This window comes from Stylophora pistillata, chromosome 1 (genome assembly GCF_964205215.1).
Source record: "Stylophora pistillata chromosome 1, jaStyPist1.2, whole genome shotgun sequence".
Classification (NCBI taxonomy): domain Eukaryota; kingdom Metazoa; phylum Cnidaria; class Anthozoa; order Scleractinia; family Pocilloporidae; genus Stylophora; species Stylophora pistillata.
In genome coordinates, this window is record NC_142519.1 from 53,364,389 (window position 1) to 53,384,936 (window position 20,548).

At 39.0% G+C, this 20,548-nt stretch overlaps 1 protein-coding gene across 1 annotated transcript; it reads right to left on the reverse strand.

The window, feature by feature from the left end:
- Nucleotides 1-9,787: 9,787 nt before the first annotated feature.
- LOC148743089 (uncharacterized) lies at nucleotides 9,788-11,980 on the reverse strand. The gene has a single exon (XM_088749692.1). It carries the CDS (start codon nucleotides 11,978-11,980, stop codon nucleotides 9,788-9,790), a length of 2,193 nt encoding a protein of 730 aa, XP_088605818.1.
- Between the last annotated feature and the right edge of the window lie 8,568 nt (nucleotides 11,981-20,548).

The window sequence follows — 20,548 nt, forward strand, 5'->3', positions numbered from 1 at the left end:
TAACCGTGAAACCGAGAGCGCCTTCTCAGTATTTTCAATACAAGTTGACGTTGTTGAGCCGAGAAAAAATGAACTCTAACTTCTTGAGTGCTTAGCAAACCAATCCGAAAAACATGGAATGGCTCTCGAAATATGTCGGTGTCCAAAACATTTTTACAAAAAATTATCGCAAAATTTGAATTTACGCTAACCAGAAAAAAAAAAATTTATCAATTGCCGAAATAAGCCTAGAAAGAGAAAATTAATTCTTTAACCCGCACATTTAGCAATGCCTGGTTCCAAATTTTAATAAAAATCCATTCTCTTAGTTATCAATTGCACTACTTTCAGCCCTTATTTCACCCAGTTCAAGGCAACAGTATCAATCCAGGAGATTATAACCAATTAACTGTTTATATCCTCTTGATCAAAAGGACATATTTAACTTTATCTTCAAATGACGGTTTTTTTTTTATCACAATCTGATTTCAGTCTATATTAATCCCTACAGGTTTTAAAGCGAGTCAGAGGATCACCTTACAAGGGCCTTTTTCCCCTACCGCAAGCAATGTTAAAATCATCGAATTGGACTTCGTATATTCGGAAACTCGGCCATTCTAAAAGATGGTGTCAGAATTATAGTTCTCCGAACTCAAGCTCCATCTAGACCTCAGTTGCTCTAAAGGACTTAAAATTGTTTTTTTTTTGTCGCACCTTCTCAGTATTTTCAACACAAGTTGACTCTTTTGTACTGACAACAATCATTCACTTGATTCTGAGGATGACTTTCGCACAGGTTGTCGAAACGTCAGTCACTACCATCGACAACAGTCCTTCTTTTTCTAAACTCAGTTATGTTAATTTCTTAGGACGTTATGGCGAAACCAAATCAAGGAACTACCACCTGGAGTCTTCACTAACAACTCCAAGTTGACTTACCTGTATGTAAAACATGTAACGCTCATTTACCAAAACCTGGTTACAAATTTCATAGCTATCAATTCCACTGCTTTCAGCCCTTAATTTCACCCAGTTGAAGGTAATAGTATCAATCCAGGAGAATATAACTAATAAACTGTTTATATGATAAAACTCAACTCTCCCTCCCCCAAGCCTAATAAGTCTCGTAGCCCTTAAATATTTACTTAGCATAAAACCGATTACGACGCAACAACATTTCATGACTTGAACCATTCCAGCTAATACAAATCAAGCTTTAGAAAAAACTGGTTTACAATATTACATGTTGAATCGTCATACTTTATTCAAAAGCATCACAAGAGATGTGTTAATGTGACCAATCACGTGAGTTGTTATCGTCCACGTATAGAAAAACCTATTCATTGAGTATCTAGTTCAGTAGTAAGCAAGGACACTTTCTCAGTATTTTCAACAAAAGTTGACTCTGATAGCCGAGAGAAACTTTAGATTCTCGAATGCGTAGCAAACCATCCAAAAACATTGACTAGCTCTCGAAATATGTCAAGTCTCCAAAACGCTTTACGGAAAATAATCGCAATAGTTAAATTTACGTTGGCCAGAAGAAAATGACACGACAAAAATATACGGTATGTAAAATGTTTAACCTAAACCCAGGATATGTCCTCCATCAACAGAGTTATGGAACCTGATAGAGGAGATATCACAGCAATTATCAGCCACTTACCATAATTAAATGAAGAATAGCTTTTATTCGGCTTGAAAGAAATGCCCTGATATTTGTCTATTATCTAACACCTGGATATACTTCAGGCTTGAACGAGACTCGAACTCGTGCCTCTCACATGCTAATTCAGCGCTACAGAGCCTCACGTTGAAAACGAGGTACAGTTAAGAGGGTTCTTCTTTCTAGTGGAGGGGACTCATATAATTTGTAATTAGATAAATTTCATTTCATCGGTGTCATTGAATCAATAAAGCTTTATTACCATCAGGTCAGCGAAATGTTACCAATTACCGAAAATAAGGCTGAAAAGAAAGAATTCATCCTTCAACCCTCTAAAGTTTCCCTCGTTCCAAACGCACCATCTGTTGAGAAATCCGAAAAGAAGCCTATAGGGGTATTTTCTATTTCGAACGAAGTTTTCTTTTTTCAACATTTTAGTGTGTTAAAAATGTTATGAATTTACTGATTTGCTAATGCAATATTTGTGTTTATCAAGGGACTTCATAACACCTTTAAATGTTATCTTTTTTATTACTGAGTCAATTAAAACGAATTGGTCAAAAGGACACAAATATCTAGACACACTCTGAGATTCATGATTACCTATTTAGGAGAGATTTTAAATTTAGTTATGTTCAATTCTTAGGTATTTAAGTAAAAACCAAATCAAGGAGCTACTACCTGGAGTCTTCACTAACAATTCCAAGTTGACTCACCTTTATATAACACATGTAATGCACATTTACCAAAACCTGCTTTCAAATTTGAATAGAAATCCCACTCTCATAGCTATCAATCGCACTGCTTTCAGCCCTTATTTTCACCTCAAGGTAATAGTATCAATCCAGGAGAATATAACTGATAAACTGTTTACATCCTCTTGATCAGAAGGACATATTTAACTTTATCTTCAACTTACGGTTTCTTGTTATCAGATCTGATTTCAGTCATTATCAATCCCAGTAAGTTCTAAAACAGGTCAGAGGAACACCTCTCATAGGCCTTTTTCCTCTAACGTAAGCAATGTAAAAAGAATCGAATTGGAAATCTTACATTTAGAAACTCAGCCATTCGAAAAGATAGTGCCAGAATAATAGTTCTCCGAACTCCAACTCCACCTAGAAATCAGTTGCTTTAAAGGAATTTAAAAAAAATTTAATGATGTCTAGACTTGCTACACTACTCTTTTGTCAGTTCCGCACCAGGGAATAACTCTTTTCCCCTAGTTCCTGGTTTTGCACGTTTCCCGCGCAAAAGTGAATAAACCTTAACCCTCCTGCCACGATGACTACTTACTCTCATAGGACACTCTATAGCCCCTTAATATTTACTTGGCATAAAAACCGATTACGACGCAACAATATTTTATGATTTGAACCATTGCAGCAAATACAAATCAAGCTTTAGACATAATTGGTTTGCAACATCACATGTTCAATCGTCTTACTTTATTCAAAGGGATCACAATAGATACGTTGATGTGAACGATCACGTTAGTATTTATCGTCCTTGTATAGAAAAAACTATTGCTTGAGTCTCTATTTCATGACTAAGCGAGAGCACCTCATTATTTTCAACACGAGTTGATTATGATAGCCGAGTGTAACGTTAGCGTCTCTAGTGCCTTACAAACCACCCAAAAACATTGACTGGCTCTCGAAATATGTCAGGTGTCCAAAATATTTTACGAAAAACTTTTGCAAAATTTAAATTGACGTTTGCCAGAAGAAAATGACACAACAAAAATATACGATGGACAAAATGTTTAACCTATATCCAGGGTATGTCCTCCATCAACAGACTTTAGGAACCTGATAGAAGGGCTATCACAGCAAGTATTAGTCACTTATCATAGTTACATAAAGAATAGCTTTTATTCGGCTTGAAAGAAATGCTCTGATACTTTTCCATTATCTGAAGCCTGGATATTCTTTAGGCTTGAACGGGCTTCGAACCAATGCTTCCCACATACTAATTCAGCGCAACTATCAACTGAGCTACAGAGTCACACATTGAAAGCGAGGGACAGTTGAGAGGGTTCTTCTTTGTCGTGGAGGGGACTCATATAGTTTGTAATTATGTAAATTTCATTTCATCGGCGACATTGACAATCAAATAAAGCTTTATTTCTAGCAGGTGAGGTAAAACTTAAGCAATTGCCGAAAATAGGCCTGAAAAGAGAAAATTCATCCTTCAACCCTCTAAAGTTTGCCTCGTTCCCAACGTGCCATGTGTTGAGAAATCTGAAAACAAGTTTGGGGTTACTTTCTATTTCGATCGAAAGTTTTCTTTTTTTAACATTTCAGTGTGTTAAAAATGTTTTGAATTTACTGATTTGCTCTTGCAATATTTGTGTTTATTAAGGGACTTGATAACACTTTTTAAATGTTATCTTTTTTTATTACTATAAAACAATTAAAAAGAAATGGTCAAAAGGACACAATAACTTAGAGACACTCTCGGATTTAGAATTATCTATCTAGGAGAGATCTTAAATTCGGTTATGTCAATTTCTTAGGTACCTGGGTGAAAACCAATTCTAGGAGCTACCACCTGGAGTCTTCACTAAGAACTCCAATTTGACTGAACTTTACGTAACACACGTTTTCTAGATACATATTTCTACGGAGTTTGGACTTTAGCCTATATATTCGTTATTGGACTTTTTACACACAGATCGAGGGGGTACCTTTTGGAGTGTTCATTAACAGCACCAAAATTATGCAAGTGCTAGTTCACAATTATTTCACGAGCGCAAGTTGAATGTGAGATAATAAATAATCAACAAAGTGCACAGGCAGAGTTTTTTGTAAATATCTCACATTTTGACAACGAACGGAAGTAAAAAGGTAATTCCTTTCTAAATGGAGTACAGTTCCAATGGCCTCAGCTCAAGTTCTTTAGCCCTTTTCTAGCAAGAGTGTTTGATCCAGTGCTAACCACTGGGATTCCCCTTTCCCAGTACACAGACAAAACCCAGACATCTGCTTTCCCCTTTACCCCTTTATGACCCGTCACAGCCCTTTTAGTATCTTTTTGACGCACACAACAGTGACGACACTACAAAGCTTTAATTATGAAATCAACCTGTAAGCCGAGTAAAAAGCTACCCTACGGAGAATTTATTCGCAAATCCTTTTTCTGGTATCACACATTAGCAAGACTGGTAAAAAGCGTTACGATTGGCAAGATTGAATATAAACGTGTGGCAAGAGTTGATATAGTTTTCGGAACGATTATGTCGCTAAAATATTGCTACCTTATAAACACCATTGGGTTTCTGTTCGATGTTAAGCCTCGGCACACCCTATGTTAACCACAAACTGACTCTGAAAGTGAAATATGAACTTCGAACAGACCGTAAATCCAGGGGAAATTTTTTTTGTAGGTAATAAAATAGGCTTTGTTATTCATGGCAAGCAAGATAATGGATACCGACTTTTTGTCTGCAATTAATGCCCTGCAGAGACTCACACAGCAAAAAAACTGGCGTTCACCTCACGGTAAACAAAGATTGAATTCACGGAAAACGCGGCATTTTATTAAAGTTTACCCGTGTTTTCTATATGGAAAATCCGACGTTTTCGCGCCGGTGAATCCCAGTATTCGTTTTATTATTCGATAGTTTTCTCTCGCGGTAAATACTGGTAAACGACTTATTTTCCAGAATTAGCCGCTCGGTTAACCCACGGTAAATGCTGATAACAATTTTTTTTTCCGGCATTAACCGCTCGGTTAACGCACGGCAAACAGCTTGTTTTCCTTTTGTTCATTGGCATTTTCCGAGTGAACAACAACATATTCATCGGAATTAACGCGTGGGGAAACGTATTTTCCGGGAAGTTGAATATATGTAAAATATAGGGAAACCTAATGTTTTCCTGTGTTTGCCGTTCGTATAACGCACAGAAAATGTCATCTTCTTTTGTTCGCAACCATTTTTCGCCCGGTGAACAAAATATTCACATGAGTTTTGCAGTCAAAAGCATGCATTTTCTAACATTTTTCCGCAACAGTGAATTCGAGAAGATTCGTTGAAACGCATTTTCCGGCGTCTTACCATTTACTGCTGTTCGGTTAACCTCGGTAAAATAACATGTACTCTGCCATTTACAGCCGTCTTGCGTATTCTAACGTTATGTTCACTGGAGTGAGCCAGGTGAAAGCATGCAATTCCCGATGTTTTCTGCAACGGTGAATCAGTGTAAGGCATACATTTTCTCGCCTTTACCGCCGCTTGGTTAATCGCTGTTCGACCCAATTAGTGCAAGTGACTCAACTGCCTGAAAGGCACCAAGAAGCTTAATTTCCTCAAATGATCCAAACGGCTCCAATGACTGAATTGCCTCAATTGACCCAATTGTGGTCAGTATTCTAAATATTAGACAAAATATCCTGGTTGGCGTTTTCATGGAACAGGATAAATAGCAGGAAATAACGATTACGATCGACGGACATCTTATATTCATGGCGTTGACCATCAGCGTTTCTCGGATAAAACACTTAAAAAATGCATTGTTCGGACGCGTAGGAAAGCAGCAGGAAAACGTTCCGAAAAACGAAGTATTCATTAGCCTCTCCTTGGAGCAAGAAGACAATCGACGACCATTGCGTTTTCTTGTCGTTCACTAGAAGTAGTTCTGTGTGGAAACGCTTGAAAAATGCAGCGCTCGTGCGCTCACGAAAACCACCGAAAAACATATAGGAAAACAATTTAAGCTGTTGACGAGTGTTTCTACAGAGCAGGCAAACAATAGACGAACAACAATTTTTCATGGCTTAATCACATTCATTAGTGATTATATGAGAAAACACTTGGAAAATGCAGCGTTCGCGCGCTCGGAAAAACTATAAATAAACTGGCTAAGGAAAACAAGCTATATACTAGCATTTTCGTGGAGCAGGAAAACAATCAACAAACATCATGATTCCGTGGGTGATTCTGCGGTAAAACGCTAGGAAACTGAAATCTAGCGCTCGCGTGTTCGGGAAAACCATAGTCAAACGATTAGGAAAACAAGCTATACACTAGCGTTTTAGTAGAGTAGGAAAGCAATCACAAACATCATGTTTTCATGGCATTCAGCGTTAGTTATTCTGTGGGAAGACGCTTGGAAAATGCAGGGTTCGTGCGTACGGGAAAACTATAGAAAAAAATTCAGGAAAACAAGTTATTCATTGGTATATTCCTGGTGCTGGATAACATGCAATGGACATAGTGCTTTTCTAGAGGTTTTCTGAGAATTTTCCCTCCGTTTCCAGATATCGGAAAACATTAGTATATTGTTGAATTTCTCAATCATTCACCATTTTGGACCTTGATACTTCCTTATTGTCTAGGCATAGATCTTTACGACAGTAACCAGGTTTGATCCAAGGGTGTGAAGAGCGTGAAAAGGCCAGAAGTCCATTTTCAGAATATTATGTAGATTGCAGAGATAGAAAATGTCGACGAATCGTCTCGACTCGTCATTAAGAAAGTCGACCTGTGTCACCGGGAGTCGATCACCAAAAGAAGACAATACATACTTAAGCGTTGACTTGGGGTATTCAGTGTTGAAAAATCACAGAAGTAGACAATACACAAGTACGCGTTAACTTGAGGTATTTAATGTTGACGAATCGACATGATTTACACGGATCGACTCGACTCGTCATGATCACTAAGAAAGTCGATCCGTTTCATCTTTTCATAATTTGGGTTAAAGATCTTGCATGTTAAAGAGACTAATACAGATATCATCTCACGCTTGAGAGGAACAGAAAGTGTTTAAGAACAAATATACGAGCACATTTTCCCACCCAATGGAGGCTGTTGTTTATACATGCATTTTACCGAGCCTTGGAGGGTTCAAAGCTCAGCCATTCAAAAGGAAATTTGTATTTAACAGGTGCAGCAAATAAGCTAGATTCTAACTACCTCATCCCTCCTTCCCACTTTTACTCTTAAATATCTGCGTCAGTGGCACACAAAAGTCTATGGAACCGTCACAAAATCTCATGACTTCTATCTGTAAGGCGAGTGCAAACTTAGTCGCGGACAAAACTGTTATAGAATATTATTTGGTCAGTGTCTTGCTCCAGGAAGACGGGTTAGAACTAATAGGACTGGTACTGCTGCTCTCAACCACGAATGAAAGTTGTGAGGGTGCTGTAAACCGTCACATTAATTGCTAAACATTGAATAGCTCTCGTAGAGTGTCTGGTGTCAAATCATTTCATCGCAAAATCTAAAATTTTCCCCAACGAGATAGAAAATACAGAAGAAAAACACCTATGAGATTAAACGTTCAACCTAAGTCTGGGGTACATATCCTCAATCTACAGACTTGAGATAATCTGATAGAGGAGCTAACACCTGAAGCGTTTCAACAGACAGCGATCATCAGCCATTAATCATAATTATATGAGCAATAGCCTCCATTAGGCCGGAAGGAATTCTCCGATATTCGTCCATTACCTGTTTTGAAAAATGAACTGAGAGCGAGGCATGAGGAAAAATTTGAGCTTCAAGAATCAACTTATGTTCAAGGACAGATATTACATGTTCAATCGTCTTACTTCATTATCAGCAAGACTGGTAAAACTTTCAACAGATGACTGACAGAATACATGCAAGCTGCAAGGATCACATCAAATATGTTGATGTGAACGATCACATTAGTAATTATCTCATCCCCGCATAGAACACGCTATTTATTGAGTCTCTATTGCATGACTAACCTAGAGCACCTTCTTAGTATTTTCAAGACACATTTTTAAGGGACTCCTACAGACCCAATCACAAGTATAAAATATCTCAGGTTACGTATTTACAAAATCTTGGTTCCAAACTTTAATTGCCCAAGGGCTCATGAAACATGCAATGGCCGTTCCTTAAAGTTGAGGATTAAAGCTTAAAAATTAATCGTTTTTATGTACCTGAAATATTGCTTGTCACGAGAAGCCTCACTAAGTTACCCGGAAATAAGTTTGCATCATTGCTTTAGATAATGAAAGTATGATGTGGTCTCTTAATTTTATCAGGGCTTTAAAAGCCTAGTTTTAATAACCCAGAAAAAACTTTAGATTAAGAATATATCCTCTTCGTAGTGACTTGGATGAAAACCAAATAAAAGAGCTACCACCTGGAATCTTTGCTAACAACACTGAGTTAACTGTACTGTGAGTACTACATTTATCCGTTCATATTTAAATAAATAAATTAAATAAATGCGTGTTTATTAAAAAAACCATCCGATAAAATGACATATCTGATGTTACTGTAAAAATATATATTAATGGGAAAAATTACAGTAATTAAATAGAATAAAAATGATTAAAAATGATTAGAAATACACATGGGGTGTTTACACAGCTAGAATATTTTTAAAAATTAATCTATTAAAAAAGCTATGTTTAAAACGTTCAGTGTTAATGCTGGGCCTGACGATGGATTTCCTTCGAATGTTTGCAATATAATCTTTGTATCTTGAGAGTAGGCTTTTTAATGGATGGTCATCATGTTTGAAGTTATAAAAAAGGCGTCTGTCGCTTTTCTCCAAAAGTTCATATATGTTGTAATTGACCGACGTATAGCGCCTCTTATAGCATCTTTTTAGAAACCTTTATGTAACAGTAAGTTCGGAAACACTTGCAGCATAAACTGAAAGACCGTATAATAACTTAGGGATCACAATTGAATTAAAGAGGTGGTCTATTTCGTCTTGGGTATATCCTTCTTGACGTAGGCTTCTGATGACAAATAAACACCTGTTGGCTTCATGGAGCTTGGCCTTGACATGCATGCTGAACTTACAATTATCTTGAAATGTGACGCCCAATAAAGAAATGTTATTATATTGTTTGATATTGTGAAACATTGGGTAGACTGTTGAATTGCCTTTCTTACGCATAACTAGCTCCTTACACTTACTAGTGTTACAATGCATGCCGTTTGCAACAGTCCAATCCATAAACTTGGACAAGGCAATGTCAGATATATCCAGGGAATCTCAGTGATCGTGACTAAGACGGTTGAGTCGTCTGCAGACTTAAACAAGGATATATCTCTGTACCCATCTATCTCTAGGTCATTAAAAAATATGTTGAAAGGATATGGGCCACTGACACTACCCTGTGTCGTTCCCTTGTGACAATTCTCTACTGGCAAGTCAAATTATTGAAAATCACCTGTTTTTTGCCTTCAAGAAAGTTGACATACCAGTTAACAATGCATGAATCAAGTGGACTGCGTCTCAGCTTTTCAACTAGGAGATTGTGTTTAACGTTATCAAAAGCTTTTGAAAAATCCATCGTAAACATTCTCACCGCTAAGGTGTCCCGTCTATCCAATGCCGCAAGAAATGTATACTGCATTTCCAACAGAGCGTTTACACAAGTTCCACCTGAACGGTACGCAAATTGAGAGTGAATCAGATGTTGCTCCAGGCGCCTCTTGTTAAAAATGTTATATACTGTTCTTTCAAACGTTCTAGCAATAACTGGAGAAACATTGATTCCTCTAAAGTCCGCGTATTCGACTAGTGTTTCGACTTTTGGGAGTGGATTGATGTTAGCCTCCTTCCAACGGCTTGGCCAAATCTGCCGAGCAAGAGACATGTTCCATAAATTTTCGATCACTGGGGTAAACATCTCAGCATAATCTTTCCATATCCAGAAAGGAATCCCATCAGGTCCGGTGGCAGTACGCTTTCTTCGTGTTAAGGCAATAAACACTTGAAATGTAGATAGTTGTAGAGCAGGAGTGTTCGCATCAATCTCGGTAGGAACTGCTTCAGAATATTCTCTATCAAAGCAAATGTCACCGAAATAATCATCTAAAGAAATGATGAAATCCTTGTCTGGTTCGAAGCTGCTTTTATCTTTACGCATGGAGAGTCGATCAACTTTCCTCCACCAGGCTAGCGATCCAAGTCTTCCAGACGCTAAAGCTCGGTGATTTTCAGCTATTAGTCGTCCTATCTTCTCCGTCAGTTCAGCTAGGTCTCTCCCGCCGCCTTTTTGAGATCTTGGTTTTTTCTTCAAAAGCGATTTCACTAATGGACTCATCCACGGAGGGTCTCTGGAAGACATTCGAATCGATTTGCTTGGAAAACATTCGTTTATTAATTTAGCTAAGGTGGAGTCCAGCGAGTTCACCGCTGTATCGATGTCAGAGTTATTATTAACATGATTCCAGTCTTTTTCAAGGAGCTTATGGTAAAACATGATTTTGCGATGCTCTCGGTAATCACGCATTGTGCTACTGAATCTCAAGGGCTTTAGTCTCACAGCTGCTGGTAAAATTACGCCTTTATGGTCTGTTTTCATTTGTGCGACAATAGGGTAGCACCTAGAAAAGAGGGCCTCATTATTAGTCAAGCAATTGTCCAAAACAGAATCGCCTCGAGTTGGAAATTCAACCAGCACTTTTAAACCAGATAAATTCGAAAGCTTTTCTAAATCAAGCCGGTTGAGGTCTCCTCCACATAGCACTGGTCCCCTTGGATGACGCTCGAGAAACTGATCTGCAGTATCCGTGACATATTCAATTAAGTCATCTTCCTGGTATTTAGATCTTGGTGGATGATAAATACCACACATCAACATATGATGGTCCGATGGTAATTCAATTTCCAGACTGATGGACTCAAAAAACTCCGATCTCGAAACCGATTTCACTTTTACATTTTTCCTCACATAAATCGCTACGCCTCCTTTCTCTCGCTTGTCTTTGTCTTTGTCTTTGTCAAACCAGTTTCGATCCCTTCTGTGGATGGTATAATTGGATATAGCTGCGACCGAGTCCGGCACGATCCTTTTTAAAAGTGTTTCGGAAACAACGCAGATGTCAATATCATTCGTAAATAAGTCAGCTTCAAGTGCCAGATTAGCTTTAATTCCATTCCGTGTCTTAGTCAAGCTACAGATATTTAGAAACATGCATTTATGAACCGCATATTTGTCTTCCGTAGTGGAATTAGGGCTAGAGTTCTTAATTTGAGAACGGTTAATTCTTGTTAAGTTGCTGTGATTGCATCCGCGGCATATCGACGGGTGCTTCTCGACTGGGCTTTTGGTAACCGAAACAGGAATAGCATGCCGTGTTGTTTTTCGTCCACCTCCAGGCTTTCCTCTGTAGGTAAATATTCCAGATCTTTTCAGGTCTTCAAAGATATGCGTTTCAATGACAGACTTAGGATAATGGCTTAAACGGAAAAGCGAGTTCCTCGAGTAGTCGAAGCGTGACGCGGTTATTTGACAAGATGGCGGCGTCGCGCTCAATTCATGGGGAGGCTTGCTAGTCGACAAAGTCTCATTTTTCCAAGGACCAGGATTGATGGAAACATCCATATCTATGGTAATATCGATCGTAGGCTCAAAATCTGGTGGTGAAAAACATGTATAACCGTGCTTCGACCAGGCAAGTCAGTACACGCTGAGTCGATCAAGGGATTTTAACCAGCCTGCGAGAATCGGAACGAAAGCTGAATCCTGATATTTGTCCATTATCTAAAGCCAGGACATGCTTCAGGCTTGAACGAAACTCGAACCCGTGTCTCCCACATACTAATTCAGCGCTACTACCAAGTGAGCTACGAAGCCACACGTTGAAAACGAGGTACAGTTGGGATGGTTCTTCTTTCTAGCGGAGGGGACTAATATAATTTGCAATTAGGAAAATTTGATTTGATCGGCGGCATTGACAATGAAATGAAGCGTGTTATGTATATAACACATGTTTATTAAATACATATTTCTGCGGAGTTTGGACTTTAGTCTCGATTTTCGATATTGGATTTTTTACGTAGATAATGAGAGTATCTTTGGAGTGTTCAATAACAGCATCAAAATATTTCAAGTGCTATTTAATGTGAGATGATAAATAAACATCAAACTGTACGGTCCTGAGTTTTTTATAAAACAATTTTTTTCAATACTAACACAATCAAGAAACTGCGTGGTGATTTGCTTGGTCAATCCATCACGCTACAAGAGTTGCAAATAAAAAGAAAACATCTACTGTCTGCTTCACGACACATTTTAAAGCGACTAATACAGATCCTGACACACGCTTGATTGGCAGGATTCGAAGTCCCATTCTCACTGTTATCAATTCCACTACTTTAAAAAAAAAAAGGGTGGGAGGAACACAATTCCGTTATATCAATCAAATTTATTCAACCCATATGATCACCCAGTCCAAGGTGATAATATCAGTCCCAATAAAAAAAAAAATGTTGAGAAGGACAAATTGACCTTAATATTAAAATCACGGCTTTGTATTTTACCAATCGTAACTAATCCCACTAAGTTTCAAAACAAGTTAGCGGATCACCTTTCCTGTCGTTTTTTCCCTAACAAAAGCAATCACAATAAAAAACAGTCGATTTGGATTTCTTGGCATACAAGGTATGCGCATGCTGTACTGAAGGAAACGGGTCATTGAAAAAAATGATTTAAGAATTGTTTTTTCGAGCTCCGAGTGACTTCATAAAAGGTTTTAAATGATGATAAGAGTACTACAGTGCTCTGCTCGTGTGGAGTTGTGATTTGTTGGGTTGTGGATTTCTTGAGGCGTTCCTCAAACCTGCCCCAGAAGGAGTTTAACATCAATAAAGCCACCGTTTTGCGGCCTGGGTTCTTCTGAATCTGCTCAGAAACTAAATTGATTTTCTTCCGCTCCTTATACTCTCGCAAATACCGGGCCTTGAGTTCTTGCATTGTCACCCACGATGGTCAATGGCTGGCGGCCTCTTGATTAATTATCAGCCAGATGTTGACACAATTGGCAAAACGTCTCTTGGCTTTTTGTTCTTTGGGAAAGTTCCCAAAGTCCTCCTATGGTGTGATCGGGATGTTCACAGATTTGATCGCGATCTGGAAAGCACCCAGGATATCCCTGCCAAACGCAACCATAACACTCGCGAATGGTACTTGTACAAGTATCATATCTATCCATGTAAATAACGAGTTGAACTCAAGTTTTATGCAGAAAGTATTATGCCATTCCTCCCCGCCCCTTTTCAGGAAGTCAATTACCATAACTTATCCAGTGCTTCCCAATAAGCTAATGGCGTAATCTATCATTCTTGTAAGCTTTTTAGTGGAATTGCTGAACTGCAGAAACTCGGCCATTCGAAAAGATAATTTAAGAGCTCTACTCCTAAAAACTCCAGGTTCAGCCATTCCTCATGAAATCTTTTCTGACCAAATTGAAAACTGCACTCTGACAATTATGATTACCCTTTCAGCTTTGCCAATTTCGTTACTTGTATAGAAACCAAATCAAGGAGTTACCACCTGGAGTTTTCAATAACAGTTCACCTGTACATAACACACTGAGGCGTTAATATCTGATAGGTTTTCCCAGATATGACCATACAATCTCCTTATGGTAATAGTAGAAGAACCAAGTGGAGCCCAATTCGGTCTGTAATCATCCAAGAGATTAACAAAATAGGACAACCGCGAAGCAAGAAGTCCTCTTACCAATTGATCGAAACTATGACAAATATCAAGAAAGTAACTAGACATCGTTTATAGATTATCATATAAAAACAATAATTAACTCGGCGAAGTCGACGACAACAGCCTATCGTTCTTTTGTGCTCAATAGTTAGCTCAGTTGGTTAGAGCTGGACTGTTGTGCGGGAGGTCGAGGTCGATGGTTCGAGCCCCGACCGGACCAACATTCAAGGTCTTAAAATAACTGAGGAGAATGCGCTACCTTTCTTTGATGTCAAGAAATGGGTAGAGATTCTAGTCTTCTTCTCGGATAAGGACGAATAAACCGTAGGTCCCGTCTCCTGCATCTATTAATTAGTTAATTTGGTTAGGCAGGGGACGTTAAAGAACTCACTCACGCGATTACTTTGATGTGGTCTGGCCTGTTTACTGGGAGTTGAGGGGGAGGGGGCATCTTCAAATAAGTTTCCTTCGATTGTTTTGTAAACTGCTGATGCAGTCCGGCCAAAGTCCCCCGAAAAGTGTTGTGAGGATCATTTAATCATATCCACATGTTAATTTGCGCAATATAAATATTGAATTATTATTATTATTAAATTATTATTACTCGGAAGCGAAATAGCGTTATTTAACTTTGATAATGAGACTCTGCTCTGCTCTCTTTAAATCTCATTAGGGCTTAAAAAAGACTTAATTTTAATAAACCAGAAAAGACATGTAGTTAAGAATGTATCCTTTTCGTAGTGACTTGGATGACAACCAAATAGAAGAGCTATCAACTGGAGTCAGCCATTCGAAAAGACATTGCAAAATTTTCACTTTTCTCTGACCAGACAGAAAGAGGGACAAAAAAAATACATGGATGATAAAATTGATGTTTAACCCAAATTTAGGATATATCCACCATCTACAGACTTGAGACATTTTGATGAAGGAGCTACCACCTGAATTCTTCCAAAATACAGCGATTATCAGTCATTTGTCATAAGTAGTTTCCGTTTGCCTCGAAGAAATGCTCCGATATTTGTCCGTTATCTCTTCTGCAAAATGAAGAGAGAGCGAGGCTTGAGGGAAACTGTGAGCTTCAAGGAAAAAAAAGAATAAAGAGACAAACATTTAGTCTTATTTTTTGGTCAAACGGGAATATTGTGTTCATTCTCCTTCAAATATTTATCACCTCCCCTCAGTGCCTCTTTATTTTCTTAGAGCACTCCATAGTCCTTTAGTAATATGTGCGTGAGACAGAAGCCGATGGCGATGTGATTATAATTAATGACCTAAATTAATAGAGCTAGTACAAATCAAGCCTTAGACATAACTGGTTTACGACATCACGCACAACACATCATAGACCATAACTTTCTAAACGTATCAAACGTGCAGATATTTTCCGAAGTTTTAAGAAATGCTCAGCCAGACATCTTTGCCAGAGTAGAAGATAAGTCATCCTAAGGAGGAAAAATGCAACTTCCCCTTTTCTCCACAGGGAAAAGCTAAACAACAATATAAGGGGACTTCATGACACTTTTTAAATGGTATTTTAAACCCATTCCTAGTTTAGTTTATCTAACCCAATTAAAACAAAAAAATGTTGAAAAGGACAGACAACATAGACTCACTCTAAGACCGCCTTTCTTGACATGTCAGTTACGAAGGAACCAGACAGACGCCTGAACACCATGCAGTGTCTACAGAATACCAAATCACACTAACTAGTACCTTGCGTGTGATTCACACCACGCTTGATCAGTGGAGCCCGGTATTGTCTGACCGGGCGAAGTGCTGCGTCCGTATGCCTACGAAAAATATAGAAAAATTTTCAGGAAAACAAGTTATACACTAGTATCCTCGTGGAGCAGTAAAACATCAACAAACATCATCAAAGTTTGTGAATATATGAAAGTCATATATTTGAACTGTGGTCAAAGAACGAGTATGAGAGCGATCTTTGCAGTAACGAACACCACTTAAGCAGTTCATTCAGCACTTCATGGGTTTATTACCAACCAACCTAATGACCAGCTCCCAGTTGGCTTGTTAGCCCAGTTTGTGGAGCACTGCACCAGCATCGCGGAGGTCATGGGTTCGTACCTCATAGAGGTCAGAATTTTTTACAGCCCGCATTTACACTACTGCTTCAGTAGTGTTCGTTACTGCGAAGATCATCCTCTTAGTCGTTCTTTTACCGCAGTTCAAATATTATGGCATTCATATTTTCAGAAACGTTGATTCATCAATTGTCGACGGGTTTATTACGAACCAACATAATGACCAGCTCCCAGTTGGTTTGTGGGCTGAGTTGGTAGAGCATTGCACCTGTATCGCAGAGATCATGGATTCGAATCCCGTACAGGCGTGAACTTATTTCAGGCCTCATTTTCACTACCGCTAAGGAGTGCGTGTCCACAAAAATCAAAAATTGAGCGGCAAATTTAAAAATTTCAGAATCGGCAGAACTTTGGCTATTAGTAGTCCATATTGAACTATTTATCGCTATGGGGTTGATTTGTCAAATGGTGTTTCCTTTTGGCAGAAAATGATGATACCCGATTTTCAGGGCCAAGTATTGAAAAATTAGTTTAAAAAACTAGCCATCTGGAAGCTGATGGCCTCCCGTAACTATAAATTCAGAAGAAATCCAGTTGCAATCAGCCTATTTTGCAATGTTTGCAGGTTTCATATTATAATTCCTATGACATTTGAAAAACAATAAGATTTTCACTGAGACCTGAGAGGAAGCCCTCTGTTTTTCCATGGAAATAACTAGTAAACTTCAAAAAATAATTTACCCTACTACCTTTATCAGAAATCAAATGAAAATTTTTGGTTAGAATGCCGAAGAAATGGGATGTTAGCTGATATAAATTTTTTTTCTGTGGAGTTTAGGTTGTGCTAGATGAAAGGGTACTCAAAATTGCAATTTTTCGGGAAATCAAACAAGAGAGTCCGTGAAAGACCGTGACAGACAGCTCTCTCATTCCAGCCCAAAGTCCAAAACTGGAATAAAATATATCTTCTTGTTGTTGCGGAGTTTTGTTACTTATTACTTTTTTGAGAAAATACAGCAGCTAATGGAATGCTTGTTTTATCACTAACTTGTACAATTTTATTATGTGAACAGTACATAATTATGCAGCACATATACAAATTTCTTTCAGGTGAATGATGCTGTTTTACCGGTACAAGAGTTAATTAATTGATACCATTTCTAATTTTAGAGCAGCCACCAAGCTGGAGATAATTTATAGTTTAAGAATCAAGATTTTATCACTGATAAGTAGGGGTTATGCAATTGTTGATCTAAAAGCCTTGAAATGAACTATTCATCATTGTTGTTATAGTTGCTAATCATAAACAAGTTGTGATCCCAATTCGATTATAGGGAATTTTTCCCACGGCCTGTCGCACGCTATGCAACTTAGCAATGGCGTTCTCATGCTCCTTTCAGAGAATAACTGGAAAAGACTGCTCGTTTGATAAAGCAAGAGCCTTGAAATTGTTACTTTACGCAATTGCTCAAAGGATATTTCGAATCATTGTTCTCACTGCTCAATTTCTGGAGTGAAAACGAAAAGTGAAATTATACTTGGTAGAGTGGGTGATTTCCGCAAGGACTAGACGCAGAGCTTAGACACAATCTGCCCACACCACCGGCGTGAACTCGGACCTGGCTGGCGGCGAAACACTTCCACGTGCTGTGTGCCACAAATCTTATCCCAACATGGAGCAAATAGAAAAGCGGATCGAGTAATTTTAAAAATGTTGAATTAATTCTCAGGTTCATGTTTCCAAAAGCTCCGCTGTCCCTGACCACTGTAGAGCATATACTCTGAGTGATCCTGAGGACCCAGATTATTCTGTGACTTGTGGCCACACCCTTTGTGACAACTGTGACCGCTGCTTGATTGTCTCGTCTGTAATGAGGGTGATTAAGGAAGGCTTAGAAACGGCTGAATGCTCGGACAATGAAAATGAAGAACTGTCTTTTGTTATTTCCCAGGCCAAACATTGAATGCTGGAAAGCCCATTTATTGCGGTCTGTAACTCAGGATGAATGCAGGCTTGACATCATGAGCCGCCTCAGCGCCCCGTCCATTTTTTTAGTACTTGACTGGGTGATGAAATATCTTCCACGTAAGTTCCGGCAAAGCCAGTCGGATTGGTTTGGTAAAAGAGGTATATCGTGGCATATAGTAGTGGCAATTAAATGCAACAGCGGAGAAATGGAAATGATGACATTCGTTCATGTGTTTGAGAGTGCTACCGCCCAAGAAAGTAGCTCGGTGTCAGTCATACTTGATGACGTCTTTATTCAACTCAAGGCTATTATGCTAGAGCCGCGGGCCATCTATATTCTAAGCTACAACGCTGGATGTTATCACTGTGCGCAGACTCTGATTAAAGCTCCTCAGATTGCCAAACGTCATGACCTTCAGATCTCTCGGATTGACTTTTCAGAGCGACAGGGAGTCGAGGAAAGGGCGCTTGCGATCGCAAAGAAGCCACTATAAAGTCAAATGAATAAAGGCTGATAGTTTCGAAAGAAACTGTTTGGGGCTACGACTGTGGGAGTAACGAAATAATTTGGATATATCAACAAAGTTGAAATGGTAAATTGGCCACCGTAATGATTACAAAAGCTGACGTTTCGAGCGTTAGCCCTTCGTCGGAGCGAATAGAGGAATTGTGGGTTGTGTGTGCTTTTAAAGGCAGAAAATGGAGCTACGTTATTGGTGGGTGCATGGCAACGAGAAAAACATGAACTATAAAGTCACACATGGCGAAATATCTGAATTCTGGACACGACGTTGAGATTGCTGCACTGATGAAAGAAGCTATGGAGTCTTCCAAGGCTGTGCGCGGCGTAATTGCGAAGGTGTGCACTCCTCTCAATGCTCCATCCATCAAGAATTTCAAGTGGGAGAAAGTGAGTTTTGTCAGAAACCTTTGCTACGGCCAGGAAGGGATAAAAACGTGGAGAGCCTACGATATTGGTCCTGGAAAAAGTATTCCCTGGTCAAACTGCGATGTCCCTGAACAATCGGAACTGCCAACGATGGAGATCAGGCCCTCGACCAGCGAGACTATCACAAGCTTTGTTCCAGTAGTACCTAGACGAATAGGTGGCCCAACCCCTGCAACTGATATAGAAGGCAACTCCGATTGTGTAGATGAGTCTTCAGATGAGTAAGGCGTTGATGTTGATGTCGCTAACAATTGTCCATTATTTACAGGCGTAGAAGAGGGATGTGTGAAGACGTTTATACGGCATTCATCGCTGGTTCAACAGTTGGGCTACGGAAAGCACAAGCGCGTTCTAGATTATGAAATGCTCTTTGACAGGACCATGATAGAATACGCGACTAACCTGGATTGTGGCGCGAGTAAATGCTCGACGGTCCTGGAAGGTAGTAAACCATCACTACCAACTGTGCCCACTACTCTTCCGATGGGATGGGCACTGAAATCGACACAGTCTCGTAGTACAAAGGTTACTGACAATCAAAAGTAGTACCTTAATTCTAAGTTTCAAATTTGAGAGAGAACAGGGAAGACAGCCGACCCGACTGATGAAGTCTCTAAAGCCATGAGGACTGCAAAAGATAGCAACGGGGAGAGACTATTTAGCTATGGGAATTTTCTCACAAAGCAGCAAATTAGCAGTTACTTTTCTCGCCTTGCTTCTAAGCGAAGTGCAGAGGTAGATCAACCTGATAGTGAGAACGAGACTCCGAGAATAGACTCTCAGAGTGTACTTAGTGACAAGGTTTTGTCTGAAGTCAGCATTCAGCATTCACATTTAATCATATATGACTCCTACAACATCTGTGAGTTAGTGTTGAACTCCTAACTTGGCTCCTTTTCTGTAACTATGTTATAGGGTATCTGCGAATTCTTTGGTTCTCGCATATCGGAAACAACAGTTCGAAGGAAAAAGCCATTTGTGACCTTGCCCTCAAACCTGGTACAAGGCTGTATCTGTAGCTGTGCAAGCGCTCATAACTGTATTCAGTACACGTTATTACTACCTGGCAGCTCGATTTCATCGTATCTGGCCACCAAAATTATTCTCGTCGTTATTTGGCAAAACACCGTATTATTTGATAAATAAACCTTGTTTAGAGATGAATACTATTATAGGGACGACTAATCGCCGGAGTTTGAACAATTTCGAGTTTTCGCATTTTAATTTTTCCCCTAATTTACGATTTCCTTTGATCCTTGGAGACATTTGCTCTTAGTTTGTTGTAAAATTGAGAAGTATCTGTTCTGTAAGATATACTTTGGTATCTAGTATCTAAGTTAGAGAATCTAGTATTTGGTATCTAGTATCTAAGTTAAAAAATTTTTATGAATCGTTTGTAGAAGGCTCGTGAGCGAATTAAAAAACACAGTGGCGTATAAACAAACCCACTTGAAAGCCAATTTACCGCAGGAAAAAATAAACCAGTC

Excerpts from the sequence above, each read along its gene's own strand:
- LOC148743089 (XM_088749692.1), bottom strand. The coding sequence starts at position 11,980 with ATGGATGTTTCCATCAATCCTGGTCCTTGGAAAAATGAGACTTTGTCG.